The sequence below is a fragment of the Pristiophorus japonicus genome, chromosome 11 (genome assembly GCF_044704955.1).
Source record: "Pristiophorus japonicus isolate sPriJap1 chromosome 11, sPriJap1.hap1, whole genome shotgun sequence".
NCBI lineage: Eukaryota > Metazoa > Chordata > Chondrichthyes > Pristiophoridae > Pristiophorus > Pristiophorus japonicus.
The window spans coordinates 149,012,143-149,026,353 of record NC_091987.1 but is presented as its reverse complement, the minus strand read 5'-3'; the positions used below and the strand labels follow the sequence as shown (position 1 = coordinate 149,026,353).

At 48.9% G+C, this 14,211-nt stretch overlaps 1 protein-coding gene across 4 annotated transcripts in view; it reads right to left on the bottom strand.

The window, feature by feature from the left end:
• The window catches only part of epsti1 (epithelial stromal interaction 1), a 67,993-nt gene that overhangs the window by 32,513 nt on the left and 21,269 nt on the right, over positions 1-14,211 (bottom strand). For 3 of the 4 annotated variants that reach the window (XM_070893085.1, XM_070893086.1, XM_070893088.1), the window contains exons 2-3: positions 7,311-7,369; positions 6,314-6,397 (exon numbers count right to left, since the gene is read on the bottom strand). In XM_070893085.1, the coding sequence (XP_070749186.1) occupies positions 6,314-6,397; positions 7,311-7,369 (143 nt within the window). The remainder of the gene's footprint in view (positions 1-6,313; positions 6,398-7,310; positions 7,370-14,211) is intronic. The other variant, XM_070893087.1, reaches the window with a different exon arrangement.

The window sequence follows — 14,211 nt, the reverse complement described above, 5'->3', positions numbered from 1 at the left end:
TTGATTTCTGCATGCTCTCAGCAACGAGCCTCGAGGTGCTCAGCGCCTTCCCGGATGCACTTCCTCCACTTTGGACGGTATTTGGCCAGGGATTCCCAGGTGTCAGTGGGGATGTTGCACTTTATCAGGGAGGCTTTGAGGGTGTCCCTGTAACGTTTCCTTTGCCTACCTTTGGCTCGTTTGCCATGAAGGAGTTCTGAGTAGAGCGCTTGTATTGGGAGTCTCGTGTCAGGCATGCGGACAATGTGGCCTGCCCAATGGAGCTGGTCGAGTGTGGTCAGTGCATCGATGCTGGGGATGTTGGCCTGGTCGAGGAGGCTAATGTTGGTGCGTTCGTGCGCCAGCGCAGCTGCCTGGTATCGTCAGTGGGAGTGGCGTGTTGCCTGCTCCAGCTCCAATCTCCAGCGTGAAAAGGGCTGTTCCCCAGCCAGCCACCGGGGTTCACCACAGAGCGCACTTTAATATTTGGCCTGCAGCTGCCTGTATAGCTGGGGTCCATCCGGGATTGCCCGCGAGTATCCAAAACACTGCCTGGAGCAACCCAGTGGAAACATCACAGGGGCAATAAAAAATATGGGGCAGTAATTCCCTGTTCTGCGCCTCTTTCGCCCGGGGGAAGGGAACGCGACCGGCTCCCCGTGGAATAACGCGGGAGTCAGCAGAAGGTTGAGTGCAGTAGCGACGTGCTCCCGCTGGAAGCACACCGGGCTACTATGCCTCCGCGATGACATCATCGGCATGTGCACCGAGCCCTTTTCCACCCATGAAGCTCAGCCTTGCGCGTGATGAACCAGGCCGATTACCCATCGCGGGTCGAACCTCAAAGGGGAGGGGCACTGCGCTGCACACTGCCACCTTTTATAGTCCCCCCCCCATTACATGTCGGGCTCCAATCCGCTTCTTTCTGGGGGCTCCGGGCCATGATCGTGCAGCCCGACACTCCACCTCAGTAATCTCAGGATTGCTACCAGTGCCACGTGCTAGTCAGAGTAGGAATTGCAGGATAGCTCAGATGAATACATGGCTTGAGAAGTTGTGCAGAAGGGAGGGATTCAAATTCCTGGGACATTGGAACCGGTTCTGGGGGAGGTGGGACCAGTATAAACCAGACGGTCTGCACCTGGGCAGGACCGGAACCAATGTCCTAGGGGGAGTGTTTGCTAGTGCTGTTGGGGAGGGGTTAAACTAATATGGCAGGGGGATGGGAACCTATGCAGGGAGACAGAGGCAAGTAGAATGGGAGCAGAAGTAAAAGATAGAAAGAAGACAAGTAAAAGTGGAGGGCAGGGAAATCGAAGGCAAAAAACAAAAAGGGCCAAATTACAGGAAAATCCTAAAGGGGCAAAGGGTGTTAAAAAGACAAGCTTGAAGGCTCTGTGCCTCAATGCGAGGAGTATTTGGAATAAGGTGGACAAATTAACTGCGCAGATAGCAGTTAATGGATATGATATAATTGGCATCACGGAGACATGGCTCCAGGGTGACCAAGGCTGGGAACTCAACATCCAGGGGTATTCAAAATTTAGGAAGGACAGACAGAAAGGAAAAGGAGGTGGAGTGGCGTTGCTGGTTAAAGAGGAAATAAATGCAATAGTAAGGAAGGACATTAGCTTGGATGATGTGGAATCTGTATGGGTGGAGCTATGGAATACCAAAGGGCAGAAGACGCTAGTGAGAGTTGTGTACAGACCACAAAACAGTAGTAATGAGGATGGGGACAGCATCAAACAAGAAATTAGGGATACGTGCAATAAAGGTACAGCAGTTATCATGGGCGACTTTAATCTACATATTGACTGGGCTAACCAAACTGGTAGCAATGCGATGGAGGAGGATTTCCTGGAGTGTATTAGCGATGGTTTTCTAGACTAATATGTCGAGGAAACAACTAGAGGGCTGGTCATCCTAGACTGGGTGATGTGTAATGAGAAAGGAATAATTAACAATCTTGTTGTGCGAGGCCCCTTGGGGAAGAGTGACCATAAAATGGTAGAACTCTTTATTAAGAAGGAGAGTGACACAGTTAATTCAGAGACTAGGGTCCTGAACTTGGGGAAAGGTAACTTCGATGGTATGAGACGTGACTTGGCTAGAATAGACTGCCGAATGATACTTAAAGAGTTGACGGTGGATAGGCAATGGCAGACATTTAACGATCGCATGAATGAACTTCAATAATTGTACATCCCTGTCTGGAGTAAAAATAAAACTGGGAAGGTGGCTTAAACGTGGCTAACAAGGGAAATTAAGGATAGTGTTAAATCCAAGAAAGAGGCATATAAATTGGCCAGAAAAAGCAGCAAACCTGGGGACTGTGAGAATTTTGTAATACATCAGAGGAGGACAAAGGGTTTAATTAGGAGGGGGAAAATAGAGTATGAGAGGAAGCTTGCTGGGAACATAAAAACTGGCTGCAAAAGCTTCTATAGATATGTGAAGAGAAAAAGATTAGTAAAAACAAACGTAGGTCCCTTGCAGTAAGATTCAGGTGAATTTATAATGGGGAACAAAGAAATGGCAGACCAGTTAAATAAATACTTTGGTTCTGTTTTCACGAAGGAAGACACAAATAACCTTCTGGAAATACTAGGGGACCGAGGGTCTAGTGAGAAGGAGGAACTGAAGGATATCCTTATAAAGTGTGAAATTGTATTAGGGAAATTGATAGGATTGAAGGCCGATAAATCCCCGGGGCCTGATAGTCTGCATCCCAGAGTACTTAAGGAAGTGGCCATAGAAATAGTGGATGCATTGGTGATCATTTTCCAACAGACTGTTGCCTCTGAATCAGTTCCTATGGACTGGAGGGTAGCTAATGTAACACCACTTTTTAAAAAAGGAGGGAGAGAGAAAACGGGTAATTATAGACCGGTTAGCCTGACATCAGTCGTGGGGAAAATGTTGGAATCAATTATTAAAGATGAAATAGCAGCGCATTTGGAAAGCAGTGACAGGATCGGTCCAAGTCAGCATGGATTTATGAAAGGGAAATCATGCTTGACAAATCTTCTGGAATTTTTTGAGGATGTAACTGGTAGAGTGGACAAGAGAAAACCAGTGGATGTGGTGTATTTGGACTTTCAAAAGGCTTTTGACAAGGTCCCACATAAGAGATTGGTCTGCAAAATCAAAGCACACGGTATTGGGGGTAATATACTGATGTGGATAGAAAACTGGTTGGCAGACAGGAAGCAGAGAGTCGGGATTAATGGGTCCTTTTCAGAATGCCAGGCAGTGACTAGTGGAGTACCGCAGGGCTCAGTGCTGGGACTCCAGCTCTTTACAATATACATTAATGATTTAGATGAAGGAATTGAGTTTAATATCTCCACGTTTGCAGACGACACTAAGCTAGGTGGCGGTGTGAGTTGTGAGGAGGACACTAAAAGGCTGCAGGGTGACTTGGACAGTTTAGGTGAGTGGGCAAATGCATGGCAGATGCAATATAATGTGGATAAATGTGAGGTTATCCACTTTGGGGGCAAAAACATGAAGACAGAATATTATCTGAATGGCAGCAGATTAGGAAAGGGGGAGGTGCAACGTGACCTGGGTGACATGGTTCATCAGTCATTGAAAGTTGACATGCAGGTACAGCAGGCGGTGAAGAAGGCAAATGGTATGTTAGCCTTCATGGCTAGGTGATTTGAGTATAGAAGCAGGGAGGTCTTACTGCAGTTGTACAGGGCCTTGGTGAGGCCTCACCTGGAATATTGTGTTCAGTTTTGGGCTCCTAATCTGAGGAAGGACGTTCTTGCTATTGAGGGAGTGCAGCGAAGGTTCACCAGACTGATTCCCGGGATGGCTGGACTGACGTATGAGGAGAGACTGGATCAACTGGGCCTTTATACACTGGAGTTTAGAAGGATGAGAGGGGATCTCATAGAAATTTACAAGATTCTGATGGGACTGGACAGGTTAGATGCAGGAAGAATGTTCCCGATATTGGGGAAGTCCAGAACCAGGGGACACAGTCTTAGGATAAGGGGTAAGCCATTTAGGACTGAGATGAGGAGGAACTTCTTCACTCAGAGAGTTGTTAACCTGTGGAATTCCCTACCGCAGAGAGTTATTGATGCCAGTTGATTGGATATATTCAAGAGGGAGTTAGATATGGCCCTTACGGTTAAGGGGATTAAGGGGTATGGAGAGAAAGCAGGAAAGGGGTACTGAGGGAATGATCAGCCATGATCTTATTGAATGGTGGTGCAGGCTCGAAGGGCCGAATGGCCTACTCCTGCACCTATTTTCTATGTTTCTATCTCGCTGCCATGCTGGGGCCACGGCATTCCCTTAGCCCTGGCAGCCTAGTGGAGGCCCATTGAAGGGCTTGCAGAGCTCGCAGCGTCCCTCCCCTTTTACGGAAGGGGGTGGGACATTGAAAGGCGTCAGCGTTGTGGAGAGGCCGCGAGGTGTCTGTGATGCACCAGGGTAGCGCCCCCGAATCCGCCCCAAAAGGAAGTGCAACACGGGCACTGCGCTCCGCTTCCTGTGAGGATGCGGTGACTGGAATTTCGTGGCCGGGGCAGGACTTCTGTGCCAGGTGCAGAAAGTCCCGCCTTGGCTCGGTTACCTGCTCACCGCCAACAAAAGGGGCGATACCGCATTTCTCCCTCTATGTTTATAAAAAAAAAGTCTTTCAACACGTTTGTTCATTATTTATAAAAATAGATGGGGGGAAAAAGATTGTTTGGATGATTCCTGATTGGCAGCCAATCACTTTCCGATTGGCTGTGGGAAGCTGGTGTGCTGCGAGGATGGACATGTCGGGCGACCTATGGCGGGAGTTGGGGGCGGGGCAGTTGGAGGCTGGCGGTCATGTGATGAAACCTCCAGCAATATGTCCAACTGGAGCTGCCAAGCCTATGCATAGCACAATCTTGAGGAACCTGAAAGCACTGGTGTAATATAGAGCGTAACTGGTGTTCCCAGTGGGGAACCATGCCCCTCCCCTCCCTCCCAGTCCCAGGAGCACAGGATCAGAAACTGGGACACGCACCTTCATTCTCAATCAGCACAGCTTCCCAAATTGGTAAAATTACCTTATTTAAACACAATGAGGACGCCCACATGGGTTCATTACGCTACATAAAAAATAACTCCGAATAGCGATTTAAGGTTCCTCCGCACAGGTCGCTTCCCGACAGTACTTGGTTGGTCATGCCTTCACGCCTGCCTTCTGTATGAGTTTTTCCTGGCCACTATCACACGCAGAGAGCGATATTTGAGCCTCTTTGTTTGAACAGGGAGAGATTACAGTTCCAAACCACTGCTTTTAATGTCTCAAATATCAAGGGGGAGAAATTCAGTTGCGCCTCTGTTGTGGCGTTAATCCAGGCGGAGCGGTACTTTTAGCGCATTGAAACCGTTTGCAACCCCCACGCCCAGAAATTCGCCAGATTCGGTCGAAGAGCTGACCGGGCGCTAAATCAGCCATTGCACATCAGAGCTGTGGGGGGTAGGGGGCGCTAACGGAAGGCTGGTCATTACATTTTGAGGACCCATTGCGCATGCGCGAAACTCCGATTCAGATCCCGGGAAAAGCCGAGTCTTAAAGGTGCGGCATAGTAATGCGCCCAATAAAGTTTTCAAAATCACCTTTTCTCAAGGTGAACACTTATTTCGATCTGCCGCTGCAAACTGGGAGGCTCACGCACGGTGCTGTGTGTAAACGTTGCACTGACTGTGACCTCCGACGGAAGCACTTCCTCATCCCTTTAAGTAGCCATCAGTTAACGACTATGCAAGCCTGCACCCACTGTTTTTTCAGATGCTGTTATTGGCGGGCGCTAAATGAGGTGCACGCACCGAATTTACCAACCGGGGCGCAAGCATGGGCGTTGCACCAGGAATATGTCCTGATCGGAGCGATCGTCAGCAGCCAGGCGCTACTGATTTGCGCCCATGGTGACCTCTAATGAGCCCGATCGCTAAGCTCTAACGCTCGCATTAATCCTTCTGGTCGCTAACTGAGGTGTTAGACAACCAAAAATCCAACTCCAAGACTTGTATCCATTCTTTTGACACACGGGTTCACAAAGACCAACTTCCCGATATTATGTGGAGTTAACCGCAGGTGAGCCAGTATCATCCACACGGTGGGTTGTCTAGCCGATGTGGAGTTGCCCCACATCAACCACGGTAAAAGAACAATGAACGGACGGAACAAACTGGTCGGGTCACAGCAAGGAAACACTTTGCCAATTAAATCAAGCAAACACCCCACTGAAAGCAGGATTCACCCTCCCTCACTGCAACTGCTGAATGGAATCTGTGAAGTGGGCCGTTTCCTGCCTGGCCCCCATTTCCTTACCTAACTGTGTGGGAGTCACGTTGATTGGACCAGGCCTGTGAGTTTCCTTCCATTGTTTCAGCTCCTCCAGTTCTTTGTTTGCCACTGCAATGAAGAGTATTTGTGTTATTCCATGCCTGGCTGGATGCACCCAATAAACAGCACGCGACAGGCTTGCATTCATTCGCTAAGAATTATTAGCCGGACGGTATGAGCAGACCTGTTGCCTCTCCATAACCAAACCCTTCAAGCTTCCTGATCCGACTTTTTGTGCCTTTTAGTGGTGGTCATTTGACTATGGCCAATTCCGTGCAACCCAACTTCATTGGCTGGAAGCGGACTAAAATTGGCCACTCAGTTGCTATAACCTTCTTTCACACATCTCAGTCGGCTGGTGGCCTTAGGATCAGTATAGACAACATTTATATAGCGCCTTTGATGTAGTGAACACATCCCAAGGCGCTTCACAGGAGCATTATCAAACAACATTTGACACCGTGCCACATAAGGAGATATTAGGACAGGTTTGGTCAAAGGGATCGGCTTTAAGGAGCGTCTTAAAGGAGGATTGAGAGGTAGTAAGGCAAAGAGGTTCAGACAGGGAATTCTAGAGCCTCGGGCCAAGGCAGCTGAAGGCACGGCCACCCAATGGTGGAGCGATTAAAATCGGGAATACTCAAGTGGCCAGATTTGGAGGAGAGCAGAGATCTCAGGGGGTTGCAGGGATGGAAGAGATTAGAGAGATAGGGAGGGGTGAGGCCATGGGAGGATTTGAACACAAGGATGAGGATTTTACATTTGAAGCGATTATTGGACCAGGAGCCGATGTAGGACAGAAAGCTCGGGGTGATGGGTGAACGGGACTTGGTATGAGCCAGGATAAGGGTAGCAGAGCTCTAGCTGATCCCAAGTTTATGGAGGGTGAAAGATGGGAGACCAGCCAGGAGAGTGAGGATGAAGGTTTCATCAGCAGATGGGGTGAGTTAAAATGCATCATTTTCTTTATTTAAATACTTACACTGCTGCAGCTGTGATCTCCTGCTCATATTTGGTGTAATCATTGAATATCCTTCCCTACTGTAATATATAAAGAGATAAACATCAATTGTAAGTCGTATATATAGAAAGAAAGAACTTGCATTTATATAGCGCCATTCACGACCTCCGGATGTCCCAAAGTGCTTTACGGCCAAGGATGTCAGGCGTGGTAGCACAGTGGTTATGTTACAGGGCTAGTATTCCAGAGCCCTGCACTAATGATCCAGAGACACAAGTTCAAATCCCCCACAGCAGCTGGGGAATTTAAGTTCAGTTAATTAAATAAATCTGGAATAATAACAGTAATGGTGATCTTAAAACTGCTGGATTGTTGTAAAAAGCTATCTGTTTCATTCTGTGCATATTTAAAGAAGCTGAGGAAAAAGAAAGATTTGCATTTATATAGCACCTTTCACAACCACAGCAAGCTGACAACATTCTCGTATTATCTTCAAGTTACATTAGAGAACCTGCAATTCTCTCACGATATCCGGCAAGGGCAACCAATGAAACTGTGCATGCACACCTGCTTTATTGCATTGGCAGCTGGCATGTCCGATAAAAATTAACTGAAAAGGGAATAATGCCAGAGGACTGGTGGGTAGCGAATGTCATTCCTATATTAAAAAGGGAAATAGAACATGTCCAGGGAACTATATACCAATTAGCTATCAAAGGTGGTAGGAAAGATTTTGTAATCTTTATTCAAAAATGTAATAGAAAGACTTGGATTTATAAAATGCCTTTCACCACCACCGGACATCCCAAAGTGCTTTACAACCAATGAAGTACTTTTGGAATGTAGTCACTGTTGTAATGCAGGGAACACGCCAGCCAATTTGTGCACAGGAAGCTCCCACATTTAACGCCTTTAAATGTGCAAAGCAATAGAAGGATAATAAATTGCCTTCATGTTTCTTCAGGCTGCCCTCTCCCAGAACCTTTCCTCCGGATGGGGGGGTGGTGATCCTAACACTAGTCCCAATGACAAGTGTCTTTCCACAGTCTGATGAGAAAATAAGTGATGCATTTTGGTAGGAAGAATGAGGAAAGGCAATATAAACTAAATGGTACAATTTTAAATGGGGTGCAGGAACAGAGAGGCCTGGGCGCTGTAATGTATGCACCTACACGTATGCTCACAGGTTTGTAGAGCTGTTGCTTTGGGAGTGGCTTAGCCAGTCACGTGATGGTTACAAGACTCAATAAAACTCCAGTCAGTTGGGTCTAGGTCATCCATGATGAGGCATGCAGTTGTGAGCCTGGTGGATGAACTGGTAATGTTTAGTGCGATTGTTAAACATTTGCTAATAAACCAACTAGTTCTTAATAGCAATGTGTTGCTATGAATTCTTAAGCAAAGAACCCATGAAGCAAATACATTACAGTCGTGTAAGTACACAAATCTTTGAAGGTGGCAGGACAAGTTGATAAGGTTGTTAAAAAAACACACTGCACCTTTGATTCATAAAGGAATACAGTACAAAAGCTAGGAAGTTATGTTAAACCATTGTATTTATATAGCGCCTTTAACACAGTGAAACGTCCCAAGGCGCTTCACAGGAGTATTATGAGATTAAAAATTTGACATCAAGTGACATAAGGAGAAATTAGGGCAGGTGACAAGTATGTTTTAAGAAGCGTCTTGAAGGAGGAAAAAGAGGTAGAGAGGCGGAGAGGTTTAGGGAGGGAGTTCCAGAGCTTGGGGCCCAGGCAACAGAAGGCACAGCCACCAATGGTTGAGCGAGTATAATCAGGGATGCTCAGGAGGGCAGAATTAGAGGAGCGCAGACATCTCGCGGGGCTGTGGGGCTGGAGGAGATTACAGAGATAGGGAGGGGTGAGGCCATGGAGGGATTTGAAAATAAGGATGAGAATTTTGAAATCGAAGCGTTGCTTCACACTGGTTAGATCTCAGCTGGAGTACTGTGTTCAATTCTAGGTAACACACTTTAGGGAGGACGTCCAAGCCTTGGAGATGGCACAGAAGAGATTTACCAGAATGGTACCAGGGATGAAGGACTTCAATTATGTGGAGAGACTAGAGAAGCTGGGGTTGTTCATGGAGCAGGGAAGGTTAAGAGAAGATTTAAAGGAGGCATCAAATTTATGAGGGGTTATGATAGTGTAGATAGGAAGAATCTATTTCCATTGGTAGGAAGGTCAGTAACCAAAGGACACAGATTTGAGATAATTGGCAAAAGAACCAGAGGGAAAATGAGGAGAATTTTTTTACACAAGGAGTTGTGATGATCTGGAATGCACTGGCTGAACCGGTGGAGGCAGATTCAATAGTAACTTTCAAAAGAGAATTGTATAAATATTTGAAGGGGAGAACATTTCTGGCTCTGGGGAAAGAGCGGGGGAAGTGGGACTAATTGGGTAGCTTGACCATCACAGGCACGATTGGTTGAATGGCCTCCTTCTGTGCTGTGTGATTCTGTGGAAGTGAGGCTGGGGGGAGAAGGCCCATCCTCCTCGTCAATGTGGGCTACCCTGGCTACTGCCAGTTCTCTGTAACCCCTGTACTCCCCTCCCCTCAGCCCCAGAGGTCCTGGATCTCCCAGGGCAACATAAAGAAGGTGAAAAACCCCATGGAATGGAAATGGATGAGGAGAGAACTCCATGAGGATGTTTTTATGAAAAGTACTACCTCTCCTCAGATCTCAAACTTCAACTTCTATCCAGCCATCAGATGGCAGTATTGCCCCCAGTTTATGTCAATGCATCAGGAGGCCGAAATTCAGGTGCACCAGAAAGCTGGCGCATCTATGAGTTTTGGAGTGGTACTCACCGCTGGGACTCCTGGTACGGTGAATAGATCCATTTTCAGGACAAGTCCTACAGGAAATGGATCATAATGAGGGCGGGCCTTAGACTGACAGCCAGGCTGACTGGCTGAAAATGGGTCGGTCGGGACTTCCACCGCTGTCAATCAGCGGTGGAGTCGTGGTGACGTCACAGCGTGTGTGTATCACCGCGCTATCTCCCCTCTGTTAAAGGGGAGAGATTCTACCATTTTTTAAACTTTGTCCACTGGGCCACCAGGGAGGGTTTCAGCTGGGCCAGCGGCCTGGCACCCAAGAGGGGGGTGTCAGGCTGCCCGTTGGCAGCCCGACCGATCGGCAAGTTGGCCAGCAAAATTGTTTCCATTGCTTCCGCAGCAGTGGGCCCTACCGTTTAAGGGTGGCCGGGCTGCCGGGCCGAACTCAGTGCGGAGATGGTGCACCGGCAGAAAAATCTGCCGGGGGCACCACGCGGCGGAGGATCGACGGATTTAGGTGAAAATCGATGGGTAAGTATTTTTTATTGATTTTTTTTATTGTTTTCATTGGTGGTGCAACCACTCGGGCAGGATAGGGTCCAGGCCGAAAAATCCCTGACCTGAATTTAGGTCAGGTCGGCCTGTTGACCCCAAAGCGGCGGCCATTCGATTTTTAGCAATGGCCGCCACAAACGGGCATTAACGGGTCTCTGAGACTCTGAATTTCGGCCCCCAGGTACTTCAGTTATGAGAGAAAATTAAACATCAGATCCTGAAGAAAGAGTTCTCCCCGTTAATTTATCTTTTACTATTCCGGAGTTTATTCTCTGGGACCTTCCTCTGTTCAACCTTAACCCCAACGCTTCCTCATCCTCCGGCATTCACAGTAGGAACTTTGATGGAGAATAGAATGAAATAACTTGCATTTATAAAGCACCTTTTAAGTCCTCGGGATGTCCCAAAGCTTTTTGCAGCCATAATCATTGCTCCTGAAGTGTTGTCGCGGGTATAATGTTGGCAAAAGCTACAGCAAGATGCCACAAGGAGATTTAAAGGCCTGTATTTTGGTGTTGGTTGAGGGATAAATGTTGGCTAGGGCACCGAGAGTACTCCCTGAGCAACCAAATGGGGCCTTGGCTTTAACCATCCTCTTCCGTTCAAGGGTTCTTTGCTTAAGAATTCATAGTAACACATTGCTATTTAGAACTAGTTGGTTTATTAGCAAAGGGTTAAAAATCACACTACACATTTCCAGTTCATCCACTAGACTCACAACCACCTGCCTCATTGTGGATCTCCTGAACCCAACTGGCTGGGGTTTTATTGAGTCTTGTGAGCATCACGTGACTGGCTAAGTCACTCCCAACTCAACAGCTCTACAACTATTTTAGTTGCACCTGTAAATCAAATGTAAATCAAATGCCCCCTTATTAAAAGGGACACCAAAACCGACAAATGAACAAATTAAACTTTAGACATTAAACAGATCAAATTAAAATTTGGTTGCCGGGATTGCCGAGTGTACCGGCAGACACCGCGTGCTCCATCTCCAGGGATACCCTGGCTCGGATGTAACCGCGGAAGAGAGGCAGGCAGTCAGGCTGAACGACCCTCTCGACAGCCCGCTGCCTGGACCGGCTGATGGCCCCCTTGGCCATGCCCAGGAGCAGTCCTACAAGGAGGCCTTCCGACCTGCCCGCTCCCCTCTGCACAGGGTGCCCAAAGATCAGGAGTGTGGGACTGAAGTACAACCAGAATTTGAGGAGCAGCTCCTTCAAATAATGGAACAGGGGCTGCAACCTCGCACATTTGATAACAACATGGAAAACGGACTCTTCCAGACCACAGAAATTGCAGGCGGCCTGGGAGCCCGTGAACTGACTTAAAAACTTGTTGCACGAGACTGCTCCGTGTAACACCCTCCAGGCCAAGTCCCCAATAAATAGTGGGAGAACTCCCGCGTAGAGTGCACTCCATTGGGGACCCTCGCCTCCTCCGGACGGCAAGATGGTGCGCCATGGCGTGTCTGGACAGCAGACGAGGATGACAAGGTTGAGAGTGTGTAGGAGCAGCCCGTACAGGAAACCCCTCCGCGCAGAACTGAAAGGCACGGAGTGGATTTCCTCGAGGCGGCTCAAGTTGTGAGGCGCCGGCTCCCGAGGGAGGTTTCGGGGCTTGGCGCCGATGAGAAATTCCATCCGGACGGGGGTCAGTTCGGACGGGATCTCCCCACGTGCTTGAGCTTCCTCGACACACTTAACGGAGTCAGGGCCCAGCGCTGTTTTTAGCGACTCGATGGCATTGGCCGCGTGCCAGACGTCGGCCCAGTTTAGGCGCCGTGCCAGCACGTCTGGCGCCATCCAGCAGGTCCCTGACACTGGTCATCTCGCCAGTCACAGCCCTCTCATCTGCCTGCCACCTAAAACCGCGGTCGTGGAGGTACGGATTCCTGAGCAGCGGCTCCAGACGGGGGAGAGCTGCGCTTGGTGGCGACTCTTACCAGGAGCTCATCAGGGTCTGGAACAAAGACAGGCAGCCCCTGTATAGCGGTCCTGATGCCCCCCCCGAGGCTCACAAACAGCTGGACTGCTGGCGGAAGAAATACGTCGCCAGAGCACACCACCTCGGAGGGGGCTCGACGTAAAGGTATCTCTGCAGGGTCTGAAGACGGAAAGTCGCGAGCCGGGCGCTGACGCACACCAACGACTGACCGCCCTCCCTGAGCGGGAGACTCAAAACCGCAGCAGAGACCCAGTGCTTCCTGTTGTTCCAGAAGAAGTCCACCAGCTTCTTCTGTATCTTGGCGACAAACGCAGGGGGAGGGGTCAAAGTGACCAGCCTGTACCACAACATTGCGGCCACCAGCTGGTTTATGACTAGGTCTCGACCCCTTTAGGACAGCATTTGGAGCAGTCCTGTCCAGCGCCCGAGGCGAGCGGCGACCTTGGCCTCCAGCTCTTGCCAGTTCGCCGGCCAGGCTTCCTCGTCGGGGCTAAGGTAGACTCCCAGATAGAGGAGATGGGTCGTGCTCCAGGCAAAAGGCCTGAGCTCCTCCGGCAGGGAGTCCACCCGCCACTGACGCACCAGGAGTCCGGAACTGCGGAATGCTGGAATCTGGAACAAAAACAGAAAATGCTGGAGATCTCAGCATGTCAGGCAACATCTGTGGAGAGGAAGCAGAGTTAACGTTTCAGTTCTGACGAAGGGTCATCGACCCGAAACATTAACTCTGCTTCCTCTCCACAGAGACTGCCTGACCTGCTGAGATTTCCTGGATGGACCAGTAGGCATTTTCCTGTCTGTCATTATTATAATCGTATCTTACATCACATCTCACCTTTGACCTGCTTTTCCCATTGCCCCAGCTGCTCAGAATCCATTCCCTTCCAACTCTTTTGGTTGGTTGTAATCAAATTAACCAATTAATCAAGTACCCCCTGATTAAAGGGGGGGACACGCCAAACATTTTTCAAGTGCCTTTTTTTTTTAAGTGGGGTTTTTTTTGGCACTAAAACAGAAATATATACAAGTGCCCCCTATAAAAGGGGAGGGGGATATTAAAACCCGGCAATAAAAACAAATTGAACTTTAAAACATATAAAATTAACTTAAAATTTGTTTGCCGGGGGTGATAATGCACTCCAGTCCCTCCGGCGCCCACCTCTCGCGGAAGGCTACGAGCGTACCGGTGGACACCGCGTGCTCCATCTCCAAGGACACCCTAGCTCGGATGTAAGCGCGGAAGAGAGGCAGGCAGTCGGGCTGAACGACCCCCCCGCTGCCTGGACTGGCTGATGGCACCCTTGGCCGTGCCCAGGAGCAGTCCTACAAGGAGGCCCTCGGACCTACCCGCTCCCCTCCGCACAGGGTGCCCAAAGATCAGGAGTGTGGGACTGAAGTGCAACCAGAAATTGAGGAGCAGCCCCTTTAAATAATGGAACAAGAGCTGCAACTTCGTACATTCGATAAAAACGTGGAACACGGACTCTTCCAGACCGCAGAAATTGCAGGCGGCCTGGGAGCCCGTGAACCGACTTAAAAATTTGTTGTACGGGATTGCTCCGTACACCAACCTCCAGGCCAAGTCCCCGATAAATATTGGGAGGACTCCCGCATA